Source organism: Empidonax traillii, unplaced genomic scaffold, assembly GCF_003031625.1.
Source record: "Empidonax traillii isolate 1590-97213 ecotype Southwest subspecies unplaced genomic scaffold, ASM303162v1 scaffold50:size1795014, whole genome shotgun sequence".
NCBI lineage: Eukaryota > Metazoa > Chordata > Aves > Passeriformes > Tyrannidae > Empidonax > Empidonax traillii.
The window spans coordinates 839,968-865,736 of NW_020955243.1; the positions used below are offsets into that span (position 1 = coordinate 839,968).

Sequence of the window (25,769 nt, forward strand, 5' to 3'; positions counted from 1 at the left end):
TCACTGTTCCATAAGGAAATAATTTAGTCTAGTCCATGCAAACGTTCTGCTTTGGAGGCAGTCACATGTACATCTTGTTTTATATTGGTTTGTGGAGAGCACTAAGTATTAAGATAAAAACTTGGCAGGTTGCTGTCACCTACTGAATGACATCTCTTCTTACAAAGCTCTGATTAAAACCAGCAAATAATAGGGAACATCTTATTTACTTACGAAGGAAACTTGGTTCTAGGAGTGGGTATGTGTAGGTGTCTTCAAGTACAGTAATTCAGTGGCTTATAACTCCAGAAGCCATAAAATCTCTCAGTTGGAGGTTTTGTGAACAGCAGTGCTGAACAATCGGGGAGTACTGCTGAGATGATAGTCTGAATGATGATTGAGTTTTCCTGGAGAGCCTTTATCTGTGCTTAAAATTGTAGGTAAATGTTTTTAAATTAAACCATAATAGAAGTTCACTGAGTCTTCAGAGGGGTTTGTGTGTCCCCTCTTTAAGTGGTTTATCATTTTCTGTAGAATTATTCTCGGTCTTTGCATCCAAGACAAATGTTTGTATTGCTGTCGTAACAGAGCATTTTACCTTGTTCTGAGCTGAAGGATCCAGAGGACTGAAGCAACAACAGGATGAGAGGAAGGTTCTCCCTCTGATTCCTTGTGCTAGGAGGCTCATGTGCTTTCTGATGGCCTTCCTGGGCAAGGCCAGCTCCTAGATGGAGGTGGGGTTCTTGGAGAGGGAGGTTTAACAGAGAGTTTGTTGAGGTTTTATGCACACGACAGTGGCACCTCGTCAGTGTAGTAGACCCCAGCAGGGTTCATGACCCCACAGCTTATCTGTAGCTGGATAAGCTAAAAGCGTTCCAGAGCATGTCTAGCAGACTTTTTAGGAGATTCCCTATCAATTGATGAACGAAGTTTGCATTCAAGTTGTACCTATATATTGTAATCAAGGTTTTGTATAGGGACCTATATAGAAAAGAGGTACTTATTCCTTTTGAAACTTTAACATGTTTTCTAAGGTTTTAACCCCATGAAAAGGTTGTATTTTGCTGCATCAGTAAGTTTTTTCAGTTGCTAGGGTTTAGCCTTTATCAATGAAATAAGGTGCAAAGTCCAGTGTCTTCATTTAAAAGACAGCAGTGGTTGATGCTATGATGCTGTGGCTGTACTCTGATCTCTTAAGATGAAGGATAAATCTTGAAATTAAACCCATAAGTATTTTTCCTGTTAAAAAAAAAAAAAAAAAAACAAAAAAAACAAAAAATATACAAATGGCAAGAAACTAATTTGAGAAATACTCATTAGAGGAAGAGAATGGTAGTGATTAAACAGTTAAATTTTGGGCACATACACTGGTGTGATGTGGTTTCTTTTCTAAAATGTTACATTTTAGAAAATGTTACAACTAAAAATGGAAAAAAGATTTTTTTTTTCTGTGGTAGACCTGTGGATGTCACACAGGAGTTTGGTCAGTTGTGCTCCCAAAGACAGTGAGAGATACATGAACTGCCAATTCCAAGTTTTCTACTTCAAGCAGAAAATTTCAAAAATTAGATTAACAGATAGCAAAGAATCTTGAGAACTTGTGGTGTTTTCTTAGTTTTAAAATCCCAGATAAGCATGATACACTGAACTTTTTTATATGTATAAACAAAGAATTGCATTTCCAAGATGATATGGTCATGGTATCACAATCCATCTGTTTGTGTGATGGGTAGTTTTGAGCCCTCTGAACTGGACTTGAGGTTCTGTGAAGCCATTGAGAAAAATGTGCCATCGAGGAAAATAATCAGGGTTTTTTACGATTCCTTCATGAATTGCTATTTAGTACATGCTGTACTGAAATAAATGTACATGTAATTACCTATGAGTATTTTCTCTTTTACACCTGCTTATGTACTTGGGTGTGTTTTTCTGAGGAAATCTGTAGTTGATTAAAATTACTGTGAGTTTTCTTCAGATAATTGATACCAAATGAACCTGTGCACCATGTGTGTATGCATATGTGCAAATACATAAAATTATGCATATATATATGCACGTTGGTGCATATGTATGCACAGATAATGGGAAATACCTTTCACTTAGCAATTAATTTAATAGTCTTCAGTCTGTGTGGCATCTTAGAGGTCATTCTGCACCACAGTGTTTTGTGTTTTCCTCTGCGCTGGTGCTATACAAACCTATAAAAATGCTAATTGTCCCCAGGAAAATGTAGACTGTTTTAAGTGTGTATGGGATTGTTTTTCAGCCCTGTGATGTAGAAGGAGGTGTTATTTCAGGTTTATAATTTGAATGTGTACATAATTTGAGTGGATACAACTTTGACAGTTTATTACTTAGAAAAGAAGAAAAAAGACAGTGCTGTGTGGTTCTTCAGCGAATTGATTGCCAGGAGCATGTTATTGACTTTGGTGATAATATCATTATATATTTTAGGGTCGTAAAATCAAGAAATTTAGATTATACCCTGAGGGCTTCACACATTTAAATAAAGGATATAGCCATTTCTGGGATTATTGGTTTAGATTAGCAGGTGCTATGAAGAATGTTTAGTGCATTACAAGGACAGAAAAAGCAACAGTGTTCTTATTGCTGAGATGCTTTGCTTTATTTTCTTTTTCTGTTTAAGAAATGCGCTCAGTTACAGATCCCCTGGGAGGACGAACAGCATTTGCTCTAAATGTTAGCCTACTAATACAGTGTTAGCTCAGTGTTCTGTTGGGCTAAGAGCTGAAATCAGGTGTAATCCTTGGCTTGTACCAAGAGTAAGGATAAGTCTTCTTGAAACACTCAGTAAAATACATAGTGCCTTGGAAGCAGACCTTGAGCCTTTTGCAGGCTGCAAAATTAAGAGCATTGTGGGGAGCAAGATAATTTAATGCAAACACAGCTCTCGTTCTTGCTGTCAAAGGCAGGGTGTGGTACTGCCTTGGGCACATCTTCCCAAGGAGCTCTAGTGCCTGCTGCTGCTGGGTACGGCCTCCGGGGCATCTGCCTCTATCACTCAGCTCAGGCTGTGGATCTTCCACAATAGCTTATTTCTCTCTTGAACTGTTTGCCAGTCACCTCTTGGGATTGACTGGACTTGAGGTTGAGTACTCAGGGGTTTGGGTTCGGAGCTGTCTCTAGCTTGCCTGAGGGAGTCTTGGTTTAATTAAGGTATATTGCCTTGAATAAAAATGATTGACTGCATTACAAACCTTGTTTTTTACTTCTACAGTAGCTTTAGGGAGATGGATAAGGTAACCTAACACTGATCATACTGATATCTCTGCTTTAGATGCGAGCTCAGAAGCACTTTGCACCACCCAGCTCTGGGGATTTGTTGTTCTCTAAAAGACCATGAAAGTCCAAGTGCAATGTCACAACTCGGCAGCAAAGGTCATGTTGTTCTACTCATGCAGGAGCAGGGGGTCCAGCTGGAACACATATGGCTTAAGGGTGTATGGTGACATCTACAGAAGTAGATAATAATAAAATAATTAACATTTACATTTTAAGGGCCTCTGAGGATTATACGCTGCAAACAAAACCTTTCTTGCCTGGGTTAAGAGCGGCGCATTTTCTAATTAAAAGTGATCCTCTTCCCAAACTGAGTTTGTGTGACCTTTTTAGTGGGTTTTTGGCTTCCTCAGAAGGTGGAAGCTGTGAAGGAGGAAATACTGACTCCATTTATTACATGGAAGGAAAGAGGGAGGCACTGTCTTGGGTGGGTTCCTGGCACAGAAAGCTCTCTAGTTTAGTCATTTAATGTTATCACTCACCCTCCTCCGAAGCTTAAGAATTACAGCCTTGTAATTCAGATCTCTCTGATTTATGAAGTTTCAAGTACAGAAAGAACCTTGTTCAAGAACTGTCATTAAAAAAACCCCTTTTTCTTTTTTAATGATGAGGTGCTTATGAGAGTCTGGACTATCTGCTTTCTAAGTGTCCGGTTTGCAAAAGCAGTATCACCCTACATAAATCTCACACCTCATGGGTGCTGTAAAACCATCCATACTGACAGTGTCATACAGTAATTTCCTATGCAGGTAGAAAGTTTTTCAGTGCTGATTGCAACACCAAAATTTGGGAATATGGCATGAATATGGATAGGAGGAGAGATGGGTATACGTGAGAAATGGTGACTGTTGCAGATGGCTGATGTACAATATAGGGCAGCGTGTGTCTGTGTGCATGCTCTGTGCTTTGCACGGGACATATGCTCTAGGGTTTTACGGATGAGTTTGTACTCTCTAGTAATTTGCAGCTTCCACCGCAGTTTCAAATATCTACATCATTTTCAGGTTGATGATTTTTCCCAGTCATTTATCCCAAAAGCACTTTATCCTACTTAATCTGGGTCATAATTGACATGGGACTCGTGCGTAAGTGAAACACAGCCATGAGGTGTGTTTGAATGGGCTGTTAATGTCAGGGATTTAGTTACGTGCAGTAAAACAGATCAGAGGTTGAAATAAGTATAAATGTTCAAATAACTGATGAATGCAAGGTCACAGTCACGACTTGGACTCAGAAGACACTCTTGAACACTTACATACTCATGCTATTAGCTCACAGCTGCCTTTGGCCCTAAGGAAGACATAAGGTTGGAAATTTCTGGTAAGGAAGCTGTTGGAATTGGATTGTATTTATTGCAAATCAACAGGATATCTTTGCAAGTCTAAAAGACATATGGAAAAATCCACTGTTATCGTTGTACTTTGTTGTGTCTCCAGATGTTTTCCCTCCTGCCCCACTCCGGAGGCTGAAAGTGGAAAATGTTTTTTCATTGTTTTAGGTGATGGTGCCAACATCTGTCTTGATGTTTCCCTGGGGAATGTTATTAGCACTGCTTAGAGTTTCTGATGCATCATTTTTGTCTCATTTGCCTCTTTTTTTTTTAATTTTAATACAATATAATGTAAGAGCATGAAGTTTGAACCCAGATCAATTCTTTTGAGGGAGCAGAGGTGAGAACAGATCAAGGGGAACAGTTGGCTGGCTGCTGAAGTATCACAGCAGCACATAGCAGCTGCCTTATTTTTAAGGGGCTATGAATGAGGCATAAAACATTGCTCTGAGCTGATATTTTTCTTTGAAAGAAATAGCATTTGTGAGCTCAAACATACTTAAAGATCTCAAAATGCTTAATATAACTCCATTTTTTAATATACATTTAATCCATCATTAGCTCACAGCATGGACAGTGCTCTACTCTGGGGGGAGAGAAGAACCAAATGAGTGTCTTCATTTGGAAGTACTCTTTGCTGATTATATATACTCATAATGGTATTGTAAAAATTTCAATTCCATAGTTTTGAACCTCAGGTTTATTCATCCAGTTGATGAGTGTGTAAATTAGCAAGTTGACCCAAGTTTGACTGCTGAAGAAGGTGCTTTTGGGGAAAATGCTATTTTGTTTGGCATTTCTATTTCTAATAGAATAGAAATATTTCTAATAGAAATGCCAAACAAAATAGCATTTTCCCCAAAAGCTTCTGTTCTTCTGCTTATCAAAAACCAGCTGCACAGTAGTAGATTTTATTAATTTTTCAGTGCTTAAATCTGACCTTTTCAATAGGAATGAACTTTGGAGAAAATTTGGGCCAGAATTTTTAAATGTAGGTGTCTAAAACTAGATTCTGACCTGTGGTTCATTTATAGAAGACTATGGTTCCTGGTTCGTTCTTTTACACTAACTGGAAGGATGGGGCAGAATCTGTGACTAGAGCTCTTAGGTGGTAATAGTGTAAATTTTAGCAATATCAGACCATGTTGTTTTTGGGGAATCAGTTGGGTCCAAGTAACTACAAATTCTTTTAAGATCTTACAGTTTTGCTTGCTTATTTGTACCTTTAATGTTGTTTGTTTTGTTCCTTGTTTGGTTGCGATTATTTACAGCTCACTGCTGGTTTTTTGAGGTCCTAGCAAGAAATTCCACAGACAGCTGCAAAATATATTTTTAATCAATTTTAGGAAGATTCATTCCCTAACTAACATATTTCTTCCAGTTAAGACAGAGTAAAAGCTGTTTTGCAGATACTCGGGGAGGGGGGGAAAGTCTTCCTGACAAAAATGTCCCTTTTTTAGATTGCTGTGGTGTCACAGTTGTGTGGTTCAGGCCAGTCTGAGTGTTATAATTTAGGTACATTTGTTGGTGTGGTTTAACCCCAGCTGACAACTGAATACTACCCAGCCACTCAGTTCTCTCCCAGCAGAATGAGGGGAAGAGAACTGGAACAGTTAAAGTGAGAGAACTCATGGGTTGAGATAAGGATAGCTTAATAGTTGAAATGTTGTTGGTGGTGGTATTTTTATTTTTATTATTATTTTGGTAATGGGAAGAAAAATTGTGGAAAAAGAGAAGTAAAGTGCAAGAGAGACAAGTGATGCCAATGAAAAACTGTTGCTCACCACCAACCGATGTGCAGCCAGTCACAGAATCATAGAATTATTTGAGTTGGAAAATACCTGTAAGGTCATCGAGTCCAACCATTCCCTCAGCACTGCCAAGCCCACCACTAAACTACGTCCTCAAGTGCCACATCCACATATCTTTTAAATCCCTCCAGGGGCAGTGACTGCAGCAGTTCCCTGAGCAGCCTGCTCAGCACTATTTCCAGCACAAATCCAAAACACAGCCCCATACGAGCTCCTGTGAATAAACCCAGCACAATTGATCTTATCCATACAGTGCTCTCTTACCCCTAATTGTTTTTTTTATTAAGAAACATATTTGCCTTTTTTTAAGCTTCTCAAGGTGAGCCTGAGAGAGCAGCCCTTGCTAGTTACATTTTTTTTTGAGTTTGCCTATAAGCAAAAAGAATAGGAACAAGGAGACAGTATTTCTTGTGGGGGTTCTAAAGCAGCACTGTTCTGTAGGCAAATAATATAATTTGGTTTTCCATCTTTCAAATGTTAATAGTCTAAATGCTGTTGATACAGTTAGATAAGTCAGTATACAAGGAAATAATAGTGTGTTTCTGTTGCTGTTTTGTCTGCAAAATGTGGAATTCTCGTGTGTATTGGGATTAAAACAACCCATACAGATCACAAGTTTTCAGATCCACAAGCTCTGATTCAGGTTTATCTCTTACTTCTGCAAACCTAATTTGTGTGCAAATTTTGTGCAGAAGACTTTGTATGGCAACAATTCCACTGTGAATTCATTTGAGGCAGTGAGGCCAAAAGGTTTTATTGAACTAGTACTTTCCTTGTAATTTTATTGGAATGTTTGCGTGTTTCGGTGTTGATGTAGAAGTTAGATCTAATTTGCCACTTAATTGTTTATTCATTTATTTTGCTTTGCACTCATGTAAATTGCCATTTCCCTTTTGTCTTTTCAGGTCAGGATCGCAGCGAAGCCACTTTAATAAAGAGGTTTAAAGGTGACGGTGTCCGATACAAAGCAAAACTGATTGGGATAGATGAGGTTTCTGCAGCACGAGGAGACAAGTTATGCCAAGACTCTATGATGAAGCTCAAGGTGCAGTGAAACTTGTAATACTTAATGTTATGGAGTCAAAGGGAGCAAATTTCAGCTTGAACTTTTACTCGTTCTCCTTTTGTGACACCAGGTCTCGGTCTGGTTAATTATGTATTGAAATCAGTCAATTTTACATGAACTCCTGGCTGGTATTGCTTATCCTGGTTTAATTTTCATACATTATCTCTGAGTTCAGTAGTTATTCGTGATTGACACCACTGCAATTTGTCCACAAATTATAAACAACACATCTGCAAATTGAATAATGTTATTATGCAAAAGGGGAAGTAAAGCACTGGGGAGAGAAATGGTGTATCAGAATATTTTCTATGACATTGCTGATCAACTACAGCCCTGCCTGTGGCTGTTACCTCCTATGGGGACAGGCAAGAAGGTGTTAGTGATGGTGTTGGGTGTAGGTAGCCTGATGTAGAGGGGAGCTGTGTTCTCAGTGGAAGGAGAATGCCTTGTACCTATAATGGCAGGACTGATGGGTTACAAAATCAGGAGGCAGTGCACTGGGAGGATGGAGTGTGAGATGATAAAGAGAAGTCCCCAGAGTTTTGGGGAAGAAATGGAGCAGTGACAAGGGCAGATTTGAGTAGACTATAAACTTGGAGAGTAGGCAGAGTCTGAAAGCACCAGTGGTGTCAGAGCGATGATAGACATCTCTCTGGCTGAGTCTTTTCTCACACCCCTCAAGGAGCATGAGAGCTGTCTATAGGAAGCATCCTTTCCCTCACACTGGGACATGTGGAAGAGCTGGTGTTGTTGGGAAGGAGAGATAGGTTGTGTTTTCCTGGAGCGCAGTGTTGGCTGTTGACTTGCCATCTGCACTGTAGGTTACCAGCTAGTTCTAGGAGTAAACCCTTTGCAGTTTTTTCCCTCTTTTTATTTCCGCCAGTCCTCTCCCCACCACTCTGCCAAGAGAGCTGATGGATTTCTATTGCTGATTTTTTCAGGAGGAGAAATCACTAAATGGTGTCTTGTTCACTACCAACCCGCAGGGTTCCAATCCCGAGAATCCAGGAGGAATAAGTTATTCATTAAGAAACAGCATGGGGTGACATCCCTCTTATGGTTCAACAATCTAAAAGCAAGATCTGGTAGATAATTTACATATCAGTTTTATGGAAAGCAAAAACTAATCTGCTCTAGAAGGTGTTCTGTTGATATGTCACATCAGCCACAGTATTCCTACGTCATTTAAATGTGTGCTGGATATTTCTCACTGTTTCATAGTTTTTAGAAGGAATTGGGGAGAGTTGCTACTGTTCTGCTGCACAAGCTTTTTTGTCTCTCTTCTCCATGAATTACCATTTCCACATCTCCCAGATGCCTGATAACCTGTTTGCATTGTGGGAATATTGATCTAAACAGTTCTGGGAAATGACTAAAACTATTAAGGAAAGGGAGCACTAGAAATTCACATTTGGTGGCATAACATGAAGTTTCGGGTTCTGGAAATCCAGTGTCCTACAACATGAGTTTTAAGGCCACCCATAAAGTTTTGGGGTGACTTTTGGTATCATGTCTGTGTAATGGCAACAATGATCTCATGAAGGTCTTAGAGATTAGTGGTTCTTAAAACATATTGAAGTTTCAGATAGCAAATAAAGGCTAACTATTCTGAGTTATTTAGGAGTGCAGTTGATTGCATTTGATTTTAGTACGGTACTGTTGGTCAGGACAGGCTCCTGAGAAGGTGGAAACAGAAGCTACCATTATAGTTACACTGAGTTAGAATGGTGCACAAGATGGTATTGGCAAGTTCAGTTAGAAAGTAAAAGTTTGAGTTTACAGTACAGGTGTAGTTAGATTTTGAGAAGAATATTTTTTTTCTATAAAAAGCTCAGTTTGCTTATTCCAAATACATGTGCTCATGATGTAAACTGAAGTTTGTTGGCATTTTCTTTCCTCTGCTGCTTGTTGGGTTTTTTCTCTTTTTTTTTTAAAAAAAAGAAGACAGAGCGGCTCATAGCTGGGAAAAGTGTGCTACAAATGACCTTCAGCTTCCATAAAAAACAAATTTCATGGAGGATTACCTAGTGCAGTGGTTGGAAGTAGGAGCACATTCGAAATGCTCTCTGAATAGCATAAAGAGATGTGGTTCCTTGAAAAAAGAGAAGAAACCAGAAGTAAGAGGGGGACTGTTCCTAGAAAACCTTGCAGTTTTCCTAGAAAAGTGGGGAATAGTCCACAAGCAAATTTGTGCTCTGCTGTGGCACCTGAAAGAGTCATGAAACCAACCAAACTGTTCTTTTTTTCCACAGGGAATTGTTGCTGCGGCTCGTTCGAAAGGAGAACATAAACAAAAAGTCTTCTTAACAGTTTCCTTTGGGGGAATCAAAATCTTCGATGAAAAGACAGGGGTAAGTAAAATGATCATTTGATGGAGCAGAATTTAATCTTTTCATGGAGGCTACTTAAGACTCCTCAGCAGTACAGGTCAGGTGACTTTTGAGAGTCTCATGACAAGGGATTAAGATTAGAGGTGAGAATTGCCTTGGACTGGGCTCCTTGTGTCAGGGTAAGCTGAGGGGATGAAAACAAGCTGGAACAGGGAGCTCCGGACAACTCCGGGAGAGTGAAGCTAATTTTCCCTACTGATACCTGAGATAGAGAGAGAAAAGGAAGGGCAGTGCAGGCTGGGGAGCAGCACACACTTAGCTGGGATGGTCCTTAAAATGTCCCAGGTTAGTCATAGGAATTTCTGTCAGATCCATAATTCCACACGAATGCAGTAGTCACCATAGTGTGATATATCCTATTAACAGCAATGCCATTCTTCAGTGAGGAACCCGGTAACCATCAGAATTGGAGCTCATGTGTTGTCAGTGGTAGAAAAATTATATATTGTATGGAATGGGAGGTAAAAGACACTGGAAAGTTCGAGGTTGCTGTGTGAAGCTGCAAGCTGCACCTTTCCCAGTAGTATCTCATTGAGAAAGTTGCCGAGATTTCTGTGTCTTACACAGTTTTTGCTACAGCGATCCTATGTTTGATTTTTTAAATTGCTCCAAAAGAAGAAACCTAAGCAAAACATTATATTACTTAGATATAAAGCAACAACACACAAACTGTTTTAATCATAATTAAGAAGATTTTTACAGCAGTTTAAACTCTGCCTTGAATTTTAAAAAGCTCTTGATTTAATCTTTTGGAAGATTAACTATTTAACATGATGCCAGAAATAAAACCCTACTGATGATAGATGAAATTATCTTTGCCAGTTAATTTATATTATTAGAAAATCAATGTCATTGAGCTCACTGATACATAATATGAGTAGTTAGTAATGAAAAGCTCATTTGGGATGTGTTGTGTACAGCCTGTGTAAAGTATTCATACAAAAGCAGTGTTGCAGGAATATTGCTGGGGTTACAGAAAATAAAAAATGTCAGAATTAGGACTGTCAGTGAAAATTGCACTCAGGCCACAGTTACTTTCCTAAGACTAAAGCCTTTTCTTGGAAAAATAAAAAAAGAGGAAAGAGAAAGACTAGTCCTTTTGCCCTTGTCTCTGAATGTTTGTCAAACATTGGATTTCTATGCATAGAATAAAGAGGGAAAAGGGGATGTGTTTTAGAAACAAAGGTGTCCTTTATTCCCATTGTCTTTTCTGTAGCATCCTGCACATTCTCCTGTCTGCAGCTGGTGAGGTGGGGACATGGGAACAGTCTCCTTCATTTCATAACTCTGACACCATATACTCTAAATCTGACACATCTATATCATCCTTATAGTAAACCTGTCACTCACTCACTGAGGCTTAGAATGAAACCTCTAAATCCACCTTCCAAATGTCTGCCCCTGAGCTGCTGGAGTGATGGACAGGAGTATTGAGTTGTCCTTCTTGGAACGGGACTGTGACAAAGGGCTGTGGGGAGCTTTCGACATCAGTTTTTACGTGTTCTGAAAGCAGGAGAATCACACTTTCTATGCCAAGGTTTTGTAGCAAGAGTGCATGAAATCCTCTGCTGGTTTTTCACAGCCACCATCCCTTTGGCTTTTTCTATGGCTTGGGTCTCTCTGTGTTCTGAAGTTTCACACCTTGTCCCATTCTTTTCGTAGACACTCTCATTCAGCCTGTCTCTGCTTTGCCATGAGTTGTCATCTCATTCCCATTTCTGTTGGTAATCTCAGCATCTGAAATACACAAATTAGTGGACACATCCTGGCAGAGCTCCGAGCTCTTGGAGCACTGCTGAGGCAAGATTCTTCCCACAGCACGAGACAAATATTTAGGGATGATGCACCATGTCTCATCCATACAGCTATGGCTCATCCTGGTGGAATGCTGAGAGATGTCAGTTGGCAGAGCAGTAAATAAGACCATCTATGTAGTCTCACCTCAGTGTTTCTGTGCTAAAATGACCCCAAAGAAAGCTGCATCACTGCTATGATGAGGAACTTCCTGGAAGGCAAAATAAGGATGTTGTAGTTAGGTGATGTAGGACACTGACAATCCCATCCTTGATTTAAAAAATCCCACAAGCTGGCAAAACTGGGGAAAAAACTGCCAAATAATCCTGCATTTCCATTCTCCTCCTTAAACAGCCCGCTCTGTCCCTCACATCGCTCTCTCCCTTAGTTGTATTTCCATGATTTTGGAATTCCCAAAAGGATATTTTGGGCAACAGAGCTCATTTTTTTATTTATTTTTAAAGATTATTTACCTCACTTTTGCCATTGGCTATTGCTATCACGTTCGCCACAGTGGCAGTCTGGTGTGATAGAAAAGAGAAAAAATATTCTGAAAAAATGTGGGCTTCTGTATGCTGAGTGTCTTGTAGGCTGCCATTGGATTTTAATTTATCACAATAAAAAAATCAATTTGTAGCTCAAAACTAGCAAATTTTTTTTAAAATTGGCAGTGTCATAGCTGACTTCATACCGATGATTTAGGAGAATTACTCCATAATTCGTTACAGATGAAGGGCTGTAGTTGGGTTACTACTGAAAATGATAAGCAGGTTTTTTTCCTCCTGTACTTTATAGCTCTCTTTAATATGTTCCAGACCTAATATTTATCAAAAAATATTGATTTTAATAATGCTATTATTCCAACCATCAGGAATTCTGCCCTTTGAGTAAATTTATCCATGAAGGAGACTAGGGTGAAGGTGGAATGTCATTTGGAAAGAGTTTATCTCACCAGGAAAAATGCAAGAAGGATTTGCTGCGAGTTTACACTATATATGCAATACAATATAGTTCCTCTACAGAAATAATAACAGTCCTTTCTTATATTCCATCATTCCATGCCATGGATCCATCCGTCCCACTTGTTTTCTCCAGAATATGTTTGCCAAATATATACCTCACATTAGGGAAATACATCTCTTTGTCTTTTTAGCATTAAAAAATCTACCATAATTATTGCTAAACCCATACTTTTTCTACCCAATGCCACTTGAGAGATTTCATGTCTGCATATTATATGAAAATAATTTTTCATCATTTATTCTGTCATATCCATCTTGGTTATATCTCATGCTGCAATATATTCTTCATTAGTCATATTTCATGAAAGTTCTTTTATATTTTCAAAAGCATGTAGAAGGCAAATATGCAAATAATTGCATTATGTTATTTAATATTCTCCTTTTTTATTATTATTATATGCTATTTGATATTCTCCTATTTTCAGTTCCACCTAAGGGTGGAACTTAGTGGTTGATGATTTCCTTACAAAGCAACAAAAGCCATAACTCTGCATATAGATGGATATGCAAAATTTTTAAAGGCTCATCATTGTTGGTTAGCTATTTATGAGTGTTATTTTGTTAATCACACACATCAGGCCATCTCCCTGTGATAGCTTAGTAATGCTTCATTAGACGTGCGTGACTAATATGGGCTCCGTGAAGAGCCTGTAATTGTCTCATTGTTTATTTATGTGACAATAAATCTTTGTTTACTGTAGGTTACTTTCCAAAAATGTATTTGAAACTAATAATTAAATACTATAAAATGCTCGGGAATACATTTTCTTCTACATTCATGCAGTGAGCTGTGCTTTTAAACTCTTGTTTTTTCTGGTTGACTTTAATGGAAAACCCAGACACTGTGAAAAAGAAATAAGATAAAAGCAAAAATTTACTCTTTGGCTTTAAGTAAAGAATTATTTCTGTTGAAGTAAAATTTTGTATCAGATCACGGATATGCAAATTACCAGAATATGCCATAATATATGGCTCTGTATGAGGTATTGTTATAGCCTAATTATTTACCTAGATTTCTCCATTGTCCGAAAAGCATGGTAGATTGGTGTCAGTATCTCATTTATTTATGACAAATACCCTGAACAGATGGATTGTAACCCATTTCATACAAAAAAGTTAATTTTCCTTTTCCTGATGACCACAGAACTAGTTATTATGTTTCTGCTTTAAGTCTTGTGCTCAGGTCGTGTTGTTCTTTTCTAGTGAGATAATGTTATGGCGCTGGTATGTTCTAAACAGTTTTAGATGCCAACATCTTGCCCATCTTCCTGAGCTTTGGAGCTGTGTTGACCTTATAACGCACAGATTTTTCGAACTTCTTTCTCTAAAGCTTCCAGCATGTTCCAAGAGGTTTATGCTGATAACCCCTGGATTTGCTGCTCTTCTCCATTTGATGTGGATGATGGTGTTAATTATGCTGATAGATTGCTAACAGGACAGCTAAACTTGGCTGAAAGAAAATTTTAGCAAGATTAGGATTCTCAGTTTTGGCAGAAGATACTTCATTTGAAATGTACCAAAGGTACTTCTTGACTTTACTGGAAATCTGTTGGTTCTGGCATCTGTGACCAGAAATCGAGGTACGATTATGGATCTGTAGTTATTCCTTGAAGCACATGTGCTGGAGCAGATGAAATGTCAAACTGTCAAGTCTCTATCACTGAGCATCTCTGAATACTTAAATAGAAATAAAAGAAGTAATTAATTCCTTCTGCTCTATACTCGCTCTGCAGTGAGCAGGAGAGATGGTGTGATTAGTTCACTGAATTTTGTGTTTGCCAGAGTGTGGTACTACCCAGGAGAGTGCTGGTAATCTCTGCCTGGGGTTCCCAGAGGTGGTTTTTGTCTTTGAAACTTCCCAAACTTCCTGCTGGCCTCTTCATGGCTCATCTCAGGTGCAGTGCTTTGAGAGCATTTTACCTGATCAGCTGATTTTGCTTATAGTCCTCCACCTGGCCTCCATGACTCTTGTCTCTGACTTTAACCCCTGTATCCCTAGTTTCTCTCCTGCAGTTTTCATCTGGGATTTCCTGGGTGTTCTCTGTCCTTGATCTCTTTTTCTTCCCGACATGCTTTTTATCAGAATTATTTCATTTGCAACTATAAAGTTGCTTATTGTGTTGAAACAAATGATGCCAGATTTGTCTTCTGTTCAAATCTTGATCTGTCTCTCCAGCCCTCTCTTTACATGTTTAGCCAACAGCTCAAGCTTAATGTGGCTAAACCAGCCCTTTTAATCCTGACTCCCAAAGGTCGTTCTCTGACCTCCTTTTCAAAGAGCTGAGGAAAATATCAGCATCATCTATTATTCAGCCCTGTAACTTCAGCAGCCTTTTTTAGCCAAGTGTTGTTTATGTTTGTGAAATCCGGGGTAACTCCAGATCTTTCAGAATCTTTCTCACCTGCTCCAAAATACATTTACTGTCATGCTTACAGTTAAAACCCAGTCCTGCCTCTCTTCATCTCGTGTCTCAATTGTTATCCTTTTCTTTGTCCTTGACAAATTTGGCTTTTATTTTTGAAATCCATTGTGACTGCCAAAATTGCTATCTCAGCTTATTCTTTTGATCATGTCACACTTCCCTTTGCATTCCTATGCTGAATCTGCCTTCTCTATTTTATCAGCCCTTTCCTGAACTGGTTTTTTTTCAGACTCTTCATGGCTGCCTTTACTCTTACCACCTTTCAAGGAATCAGTCCATCATTCATCATTCATTTTTTCAGTTTTTCTAATAAATGCCTCTAGTTCTCTTCCCATCTTGCCCATCGTACTTTAGAGTTCATGCAGTACCCCCTTGTTTTTTCTTTAAAACACTCCCATGCTACAAAGTTGTTGGTTTATGAGGAGGAGCTACTGCAGTCATGCATCGCAGAGGTCTCCTGAGGGGCATCTGGCCCTCAGCTCTCAGAAATTGGAATGAAAGTATAAACTCCCTTTTAATTCAGTTTTTTTTAATCAGCATTATCTATTTATAGGAAATTTTTTTTAAAGAAATGTTTGATCTTGGACCACACTGAGGACTTTTAAGGACTGCAATGAGAAACATACTGTGTAATGACAATAAAGAGCAATAACTGAAAAAGAGCCAAGTCAAATTTTGCACGTGCAGTTGAAAATGGTGACATTTGGGACCTTTCTTGTGCATTGTCCTCAACTTCTACCTGCAGAAGATCCTCTGGCTGACTAGGAGTTATTCTCTGTTCCTTGACAGTTTCCATCTTTCTTCTTGTAAATATGAACAGTAAAACATGGCATTTACTGTTCTACATGCAATAAATGTGTCTAATTAGAATATGGCAGAGGGCTTAAAACCCTGCATTTTACTCATACAAGGTATTTATAGCCTTCTGATACCTCAAAAGGGAAACAATTATACATTTCATGAATAACATTTGACAGTTAGCAAAATGTAAATGTCAGAAGAACCTACTGGCTTAATTACATCCCTTATTGACTATTGTAATTCATTTATTATTGGCCCTCCAAACTGGGCCCTGGACAGTTTGGGTGGTTCAGAGTGCTCCACAGGGATTTTTAATAGCCACAAGCTCAGTTACATTCTTTAGATGCCCAGTTTGCTGTATGAGGATTGTAAAAGCTCTTTGTGTTATGGCAGTTTTGTTCCCTGTGGAAAAAAGAACCCGAAAGGCAAAATTTGGGTGTGGTTTTGCACATCGTGAAGTCTCGGGGATCTAGAGCTTTGATTTGAACCTTCTGTCTTCCCTCCTAACACTTGGCATACAGAGGAAGGCTGAATTTTTTTCTCAGTCCTTTCATCTGGAAGAGTTCTGATCTAGAGCTGAGTTCAACCTTCTTGTGGTCAGAATCTGCAGGAATTGCCTCGTGAGATTTCTGACCCTGGTTGGCATGAAGATAAAATAAAGCTATTCCAGACATTTTATCCAAATTGAAATAATTTGTGCGATTTTGTTGTAGTTAAGGTATTTTTTTTTTCAGTGTGAAAAGGGTAAAAAGTTGATTGCTTTCATAGAGGCAGAAAATGAGATTTTATGAGTTTAGTGATGGTCTCATTTGGCCGTATCTGGCCTCCCGTTGTTTAATCCAAACACCCCAGGATGGATTTAAGAAAGGGAAGTAGTGCTTACATGCATTCTGCATTATGGTATGGAGAATCTCACTCTTACATAGTTACAACAGTGATATATAGCAGTTCCCAATAATAGACATTGTGAACATTGGCATGTTCCCAATTGCCATTTGGCTTCCATTGCATATGGGGATGGGTATCTGTCTGCAGAGCTGTTATAGTAAAAATTACGTGCTAAAACTTCTGATTCTGTATAATTTAAATGTTTGGTATGCTTAACCAGAATTTGAGGTGAATTTTGCTAAGAAGCTGAAAGTCAACATGTTTGTTGTAATGGATCCTGTTACACAGCGGAGCTGCACAGGATCCCTCCTATTGTCCCACGGCAGAAAGCTCATGGTATAGGGTTATACTGAGGTGGGGAGGGAGATTTGCCTCCAGTCACTACCCTTTTGTGATCCAGATAAATAAGTTAGGATGTGAATGGCGCGTTGTGGTCCTGCTGCCTCCAGTAAAGCCATATTCCTTTTTCCAGCTGCAATTTTGTCTTATAGAAGAGCACCCAAAATACGGAATTATGTGCAAGTATTGGCATTTTTAAGACAGGTTAACGCATCACACAGTAGAGGAAAATTTCAAGTCCATTTTCAGCACACCTGGAATTACAATGACTGGATTTCAGAGTGCTTGGGAAAGGATTTAGCAAGAGAAGTGCTGACATAATAATAGCACAGGCAGCTGAGATGCTCTGAAACCTCCCTGGAGAGCAGTGGGGGACCCTCAGCAGGTGCCAGAACAGAAAGTTGCATCCCCCTTTGAAATCCACTGTTTCTTGTGGAGATGGATGGGAAACATTACACCCCAGGTGTGCTGATGATTTTCCTTCCTATTCAATGCATTTTATCTGGTAGGCTGCTCTGCAATTTTGGGTTTGCCCTGGTAGTAGCAATAGTATCAAGGATGTTTTTGAATTCCTATGCTACCTTGTGGACTGTTTAACCTCTCCTACTGGTTGGGTCAGATGCAAGGGGGGCAGATGTCCTTCACTTGTCAGGGCAATAGGAGGGGGAAACTGCATGAAGGATTACTTTTAAATTTACCTGGCGTTTGCAGGATGATAGTAATAGACACCTATTGGAAATGAAATCAATGGATGATGTTCTGCCTTCAGGAATGTGTTTGTGTTTACAGGGAAGTCATCAAGAGCTTTGTTCAGTCTGGTAGAGGTAAATAAACACCTTTTTTCCCCTCCTAGTTTGTGTTGTAAGTGGTCCTGTGGAAGGAGAAGAGGAGGCAAGACAACTGCCACTGGCTGCTCTTATTTGTCAACACTTAGCAAATACAAATACTTGCTTTTATGCCCATCTTTCAGTTGAATAAGTAATAAATTTTACATACCAGTAGAGCTTTGCTTAATATAAAAATAACTGGGCATAAAAGTTGTCCTCCTAAATGCGATCATTGTACTCCATGACCTTTGTGGTGGATGCACTGTGTGCTCAGCATGTGGGCAGCCATGTGCCACAGAGCCCAGGGGCTGGAACAGCATCTCCTGTTGTGTTCTCAGCGCCCGGTGGTAATCGTGGAATTACAGCAGTGCCTGACGTGTCCCTGAATTGTAGCATTCTACCTGTCTCTGCTGTTAATACTTCTTAATCCTTTGTGGGTCCCATCCTAATTCTGCGTCATTCTGCTCCGCAGCGACATTCCTGCTGATTTCAAAGGCAGCATTGAGAATAGGTGAGGCAGAACACTAATTAATTGGAGTGCCTTGACATTTAAAGCAAATAAGTGTAGGTATCTGAAAATACTACAGATGGCTCCTAGCCCTGGGCCTGCATAGCTCAGAGTATTTTTTTTCTTTTTAGACAGTCAAAATAGGGATTTGAATCCAACTTTTTGATTATGTCCCTGCTTTTAAAAAGGCTGAGTTGGTTTGTAAAAGGTTTTATATGCAGCCTTCTGCAATCTTTAAGTAGCCAAACGCTTTCCTGTGGATGATACAGGAATTTGGAAGTACTTTAAAGTGCAAAGCATGTGTGAGTGTAACCTCTACGTGCATAAAGCTCAGTGCTGAGCAGTGCTGAGAGTGAAGTAATGAGTAAATTCAGGTTTGATTAGGAGAAGACATGCTGTGCACAGAAGTTGTAAAGGAGGGGGAGAATGAAAGGGATAAGCAGTAGAAAACAAGCTAGCATCCATTCATCAAAGCTGTGAAAGGCCTTACTGCATACATTTAAGTAGAAGGTGAGGGCAGCACTGCCAGAGACCTTTTCTGAAAGGCAAACCCTGCATGACACCAATGGCCAGGACAGAAAACTAAGGCAGGGCTAGAGGAAAGCAAACGAAATTGAGCTGTGCTCTCAGCTTAGCCAGGTTTGCGTGCAGAGTGTTAATCAAAGTTTGCTTTTAGAGATTTCAATTAGCAACAGAAGACTAAAACTAAACATTAATCCTGCTTTACATGAAATGAGGGGGGAAGAAACAACACTGGGCATTAAAATGTGCGAATGGGGGCTTTAGGGATTTCTTGTGGAAGGTGTCAGGGCAGAGGTTACAAATACTCTCTATTGCCTGAGTTGAAATGTAGAACTGTAGAAACAAGAAATGCCAAACACCTACGAAGTTCAGCTCCAGAAATTCCTGCCTTGGGGGGGGGGGGGGGGGGGGGGGGGCAGAGAGGAAGGAATTGAGCAAAAATTACCTGAAAGTTCTTTGTTCTCTTTTAGAGTCTCTTTGAGGTTTGTTTTTTACGTTTTATTTTATTCATATCTTATTGCTCAAGTGCTGCACACCCTTGTCACGTTGCTATGAATGATTTATATCGAAGGTGAAGTGTCTGTTGTGGGACCTGAACAAATGAAGGATTTATTGATGAATGATCCCATTTATAGGATTGTCTGAAGCAAAAGGTTTACTCTCTTCTGTAGAAAGAGTGAAAACAAAATGTCATGGTCTTTATGACCAGGATAGGTAGTTCATGATGCTGTTTCTGAACTGTAAAGCTCATCACTCCAGAGTCATCTTTTGCTAACGAGCAGATACCTCAAGTCCATCAACAGCCTTCAGCACCTTCAACACAGTTAAAATGCTCTGCAATTGTACACCTCCAGTTATGGAATAATCTGAAATCTTACAGTAAGGACAGGGGTTGTTCCTTAGTCTTTTCAGAACATATACCATAACCTCTCAGCCTTTTCTGCACTGGAAAAAAAAATATCCAGCAGTTCAGATGTCTCTGCTGGGAACCAGGAGGATTTCTCATGATGATGAATTTCAGCAAAAGTAGTAGTAGAGGAGGGTGGCTTGAAAAGCTGTGGTATGGAAGGTATGGAAGGTAAACTGAAGTTTCTCTAACCAAACCAGTGTCTGTGGAAGAGAGATTTCAGGATGCCACCTTTAGCTGTTGCTGTGTAACAATACATTGGCCACTAGATAATTAAGCCATTAGAGAGAAAGAGTTGGGCTGAGTGGATGTTGTCCAGATCTTTACTGTGCCACTGAAATCAGTCTATCGTTGTGGAACACAGGATGTCTTGCATCTATGCCTTGGTTTAGTTCTGGTTATGAAATCACTTTTATATTTGAAAGGTATAAAAATTGTGTCCTGGGATTCTCAACTGTTTTGTGTAATTTTCGATTGGCTCATGAACACAACAAACATACTGATTATACACAGTTTGTGAATTCACAGAATCCCTTTTTACTCTTTACTCTGTACATGTGCTGTCTCTCAATCCCCTTTAAAGTCTTACTAAATTAGTGAGAGTGTCTAGGAGATAAATAGAGAAATATAAACTAAATCCCCCTTGTCCTTCTCCCTCTTTTCCAGTAAAGTTTGTAACACTGTGCAAGTAGATTTATGGTTCAAGAAAGTTGCTGTTTGATGACTATCCAGTGCAGGTTAAATTTTAGCATTGCCAGTATGAGTAGGGTTTTTGTGATCTTTGCAAGCTCTGCTTTATGGAGTTTGCATGACAAATCAAGAGAATCAGCGGCTGCCTTTCACTGATGAGTTTTTCAAATCAGAGGCTACAAGAAGAGGGTGGTTGATAATGCTTGCTGAATCTGAAGCAGTTAAGATCTGAGACAGTTAAAGCAAAAAAGAAATTGCCTCCATATCTCCTAGGAGCTGTATGAAGGAATTTTTGTGCTGTTCATGTAAATCAAAAGCATTTCAGGAGGTGAGAAATACCAGGGTAAAGGAACAAAAGGACCTTGTAAAAAGTAAAGACTGCTCAAAAGACATTCACAAGCTACAAAGCTGAACACAATAAAAATATGGAGAAGTTCAGTGATGCTGTAACAAACTATCTCATTACTGAATACTGTGCTCCCTCAAATTCGAGATTTAATCACTGAGGGTCTTAGAGACATCAGAGTCTATCAGGAAAAAATACAAGGCATGGTGAAAAGTGCTGCACTTTAGCTGTGTGAAAGCTTTTGCTGGAGAGTAGAGGGCAATATTGGCATATTTATGGCTACTTTGTTCTACTGACTGTTTTGCAGAAGGTGGTGAGGTGGGTGCTAAGGGGGAATACACTCCTATGTGTTACAGCCCTGGGAACCCAGCAGTGGCCCCTGGGCAGCTGCCATCTCAAAGAATGTCACAACACCTTATAGGCAAGTACTGTTAGTTGTACAGCACGTTGACACAGTGACATGACAAGGGAAAGCACTGTTTTACACACTATAGGTTCAGTTTGGATTTTGGACATATTGCGTTGCTGAACTGTTTATGGCCTAGTGGGGCCACTGACTTTGGTATCAAGGGTCAGGTTTGCTTCTTCTTGGTATGGATGTGCAAATCCTTTGCTTTAACTGTCCTGATAAAACAATGACTGTGTCTGATGCAGAAGCAATAAGAAAATAGTACAGGACTCATGGGAGGCCCAGCATCACAGCTTTAGTGTAGCACATCTGTCTTTTCAAAGCTCTATGAAAATGTTTCCTTGCCCTTTAGGATTTTCTTTGTCCTGGAACAATATTTGCAAGTAGATATTTAAAATATAACTTGGCCTTAATAGTAATTGGTCAAGGGTTTTGGATTTAACTATCTACTTTCATTCCTGAGACAATAAAAATTGAAAAGCCTTTGAAGTGAAGACACGAAATTGGTCATATATGCATTCCAGTTTTGTTTTGTTCCTTTCCAAATTCATATATCTCATAAATGGATCTTCTGCATGAGCAACTTAGCATTTGCTTCTGAAGACAATGAACAATAACTAAATTCATACCTGGTCTTTGTCAGACATTATTACAAATTATGAGAGCTGGACAGAAGTTTATTACCTTAGTGGTGTTCTCTTTCACAAATTAGGTTCTTGGAGCATCCAGCTAACTCAGTATCATAGATCCATTCATCACAATTAGACTGCTGTGCTGGCAAAGCTATGTCCTGCTGCCTTAATTGACTCCACAGGTCAGGGATGAGGACAGTGCCATGCCAGCTAAGAGCAACCCTGTGTGTCTGTCCCGGGAGGCACCAACAAGGACACTTGCCTTTGCTCTCTTAAGAATTTGTTACTCTTGCTCCCAGGTAAGATACACAGTAGAAGGATACTTTTCATCAAGCAAAGGAAATGCTAAGGATTAATTTGGGGTTTAGCTGAGGCTGAAGTACCCTTTTAAGCTCTTTTTCTGAGTCCAACCAAACAGGCTGGGGTACTTTTGTGGAGTGCTTGTCTTTATTTAGGGTGGAGTGTATAGACTGAGCTGAGTGTAGCCCTTCACTTGAAGACATGCTTGTCCTTACACATACGATCTTCCTCACTGACTTTCGTCCCTCCTGACTCAGCTGCACGTTGCCATGTAAGCTTGGGAAGTCACATAATCTTTTTTCCTTCAGTCTCCTTGGTTGCAGGAAGAGAATGGCTCTTAAGAGTTTATTATTTTTATTGTTATTAAAAGGAAATTAAATTTACACATCTTTGGGTGCTGTGCTGTGTCACAGCCAGACGGCTGACCCCCTGGAGGGACTGAGTCTGTGGTAACTGGGGCTAAATCTGTTTTGATTCTTCTCTTTATCAGCACCATATTTCATGTGCCCCTTTGTGATACACAGACCAAGCTTTGATCTGCATATAATCTCAAAGAAAGCTTTCTGTGCCAAGTGTTTTTATTGCAAAGCTTGTGCACTGAAGTGCCTTTTAGTAGTTGGCACTTGGAAAAGTCTTTCTTTAGGTTATTGTCTGCGAAATCAGTGTGTGTGGAAGAAGCACAGGGATTAGACAGATTTATTTTCTCTCATTGTGAAGACAGGCTTAAAGGCTGCTGTCTGAGAAGTCCCTTCAGGCTTGGAGAACACTCCAGAGGTTACATTTTCCTTTTCTACTCCGGTTCTTGGGGTGGGATTTTTTGCAGATGGAAAGTCCATAACCTATTGCTCAACCTACATTCCATGAGTAGCTCTGCCTCAGACTCAGGATTGGACTATTCATTTTGGCTGAGTAGTACATAGCACATGTTCAGTCTCCTTCAGCAAAAGGGTTCCCTTCCCACTTTATGTTTGTAAGTTCCATTTATACTCTTTTTATGACCAAAACTGATCATCTTGGCCAGTGCCAGGAAATGCCTCCCAAATACTGAAATCTTCATAACTTCAAGAGATTTCCAGTGGGTTTTACTTATCAGGTATTCATATGTGGCATTTCTTTCGAAAGCTGAATTGGAATGATGCTTTTTTCCAAGACTGCTTGCTTTTCTAGTAGGAATTCAGTATTTTGATGATTTGCTAAGCCTGAACTGTACTGCTCTCTTCCTTTTCTACATCAAACAAGATAAAATTTTCCGCGTGTTGTAGTGAATGTTTGTACAAGAGATTTTTTTGGTTTGTCAAGGGTTTACTCACCCCAACCACTACCACACTGAAGGTTAATTCCTGTGATCTGTCATTTATTGTTTATTCTGCTGTCCTCTCTCCATGGACATGCAACTGAAGTACTTATCACACTAGGAAAGGACTGTCAGATTGGAAATACAATGTTTCTCAGTCATCCTGTTCTGTGTCCAGTAGTAATTTGCAGGGAATTTGGAGTTGTTGGCAACTGTAGCTCTGTAACACAGTGGGCTATCTCCTCTACACTATTTCACATTAAACTGAAAATTTTTGCAGTGGTTTTGTGGAGGCTTGTAGCATTTCCCCCTCTACTCATCCCCTGTGCGTCTCAGGAGGCTGATGCCTTGCCACCCCATCTGTCACCCAAATACTAAGTTCCAGAAAACAACATGGGAAATTTTGTGGTACAAAGACAGTTTACTGATTCGTTTTCCATTTGTGATCATTGACTTTTCCCCCAAATTGTCTGTACACAGTCCCATTGAAATGCACTTGTTTCTAGAGGAAAGGAAGTGGAAGGGTTCACAACTGCTTAACAGGTATCCATGCACCATTAATTGGTACCAGGGAAAAGTCCATGCCAGCAAGAAGGTTTGGGTGGGGGTTTTTGTGGTTGTCTGCATACAAGGGACTGCTCTCCATCTCTTATAACTTTTAAGAAGTTATAAAAAGAGACAGGTCTGGGATTTGAATCTGCACTGTAGAAAATTTATGCGTTTCGTGTCGCAGAATTGTTTGGGTTGGAAGGGACCTTAATGATCATTTAATTCCAACTCCCCTGCCATGGGCACCTGTATGGACTGTGGGGTGTTTATGATGGAGATGAGCAGCTCCAGACCACCTCTACTATAAGTGCATTTTAAGGAAACAGCAGAGAAGCATTGCAGCACAAACACAGGCAATTGGAGAAATGCTTGTTGCCAGTTGTTGTCCCCATGATCCCTGCAAATCTCTGATAAAACAAACAGGAATTGTAAGGAAATGGCCATGAAGAACATTTGACCAAGTACTATAGCATACACATCTTGAGTCCTGTTAAGAAACACAGCAGCCTCCTGGGTGTAGTGAGGGAGAATCATCTGTATCCACCAGCGTTTCTTGCAGCAATGCGATAAAATTAATCTCAGAGCCACTCACATGGTTTACAATTCATTGTTTTCACTGAATGTGTTGCAGTAGGTAATGGTCGATGTCCTATTGCACTTCAGGCTTGCTAAGCTTGTTATTAAGGCATTACCATTAATTTTCCATGTGAAGTTCAATTTCTGTGATTTTTTTCAGTGATATTCCTGAACATACAGGGCCTGATTTCCTTATATGCTCCTGAGTTGGAATACAGGGACTTGCAGGTAGAGAGCAGCATGACTGAAACTATAGTCCACAAGCTTATTTTATTAGGATTCCATTAAGAATTTTGCAGTTTGATGGGTAACTTTGATGTTTGGGGAGCTTTATGTGACACTTAAAATGTATTGTTGCTTATTCAAATATGGTAGAAGTGAATAGGCAGGGATAGAAACTCAAGGATGCTTGGTCCATGTCTATCTCCCACATTACAGCATCCATAATGGAGCTGCCAGTTGATCCCACCTATCTGAAACCAGGTTTACCATTTGCATGCTCAAGGTGAAAGGCTGTGCAGACTAAATCCCTGTGAAACCTGTCCGTATGGGTATAATATTGTGTGGAACATGCTTCCTGCTTTCAGTGGGGCAGCTTTTCTAGGAGGCTTTGCAGCTTGCAGGGTGTTTTTTGTTGTGGCTCTTAACGCTGTGCCCCAGGCTCCACTAAATAGACAACCTCATTAAAAGAGAAATAGCGATAGTAAAGCAGTGACTTTCTCATGCCACCTAACTCACATATTTGACATGATTGCTGGACCCTCCAAGTACTTAATTGATTGACTTAATTGATTTAGTGGCACTGGAGGCTACAGCATGGAAATAAAGGGGCAAGATGAGGATAAGGGGTGAAAAAATTTATGATAGGTGCAAAGCAGCCTGAGGGAAATTAGAAATGCTACAGATCTCAGAGGCAGCTAAATCAATTCAGTGTGATGTACAGGGAGCAACCTGGGGGAAGAGGAGAAGCGGGCGATAGAATGGAGACAAGGAGAGAAAATAATGGCCAATGGGAGAGACCAGAGCAAACTTAAGGGGAAGAGGCAAGACAGCAGCCTTGGTGGTG

General features: G+C 39.7%; 1 protein-coding gene across 16 annotated transcripts in view; it reads left to right on the top strand.

Annotated features, from left to right (window-relative positions):
- Nucleotides 1-25,769, top strand: part of DAB1 (DAB1, reelin adaptor protein) — a 434,378-nt gene that overhangs the window by 366,238 nt on the left and 42,371 nt on the right. For all 16 annotated transcript variants that reach the window (XR_003570677.1, XM_027879046.1, XM_027879044.1 and 13 more), the window contains 2 exons: nucleotides 7,326-7,465; nucleotides 9,739-9,837. Coding sequence is in view for 15 of the 16 variants with exons in the window: in XM_027879046.1 (XP_027734847.1) it covers nucleotides 7,326-7,465; nucleotides 9,739-9,837 (239 nt within the window). In the remaining variant the exon portion in view is untranslated. The remainder of the gene's footprint in view (nucleotides 1-7,325; nucleotides 7,466-9,738; nucleotides 9,838-25,769) is intronic.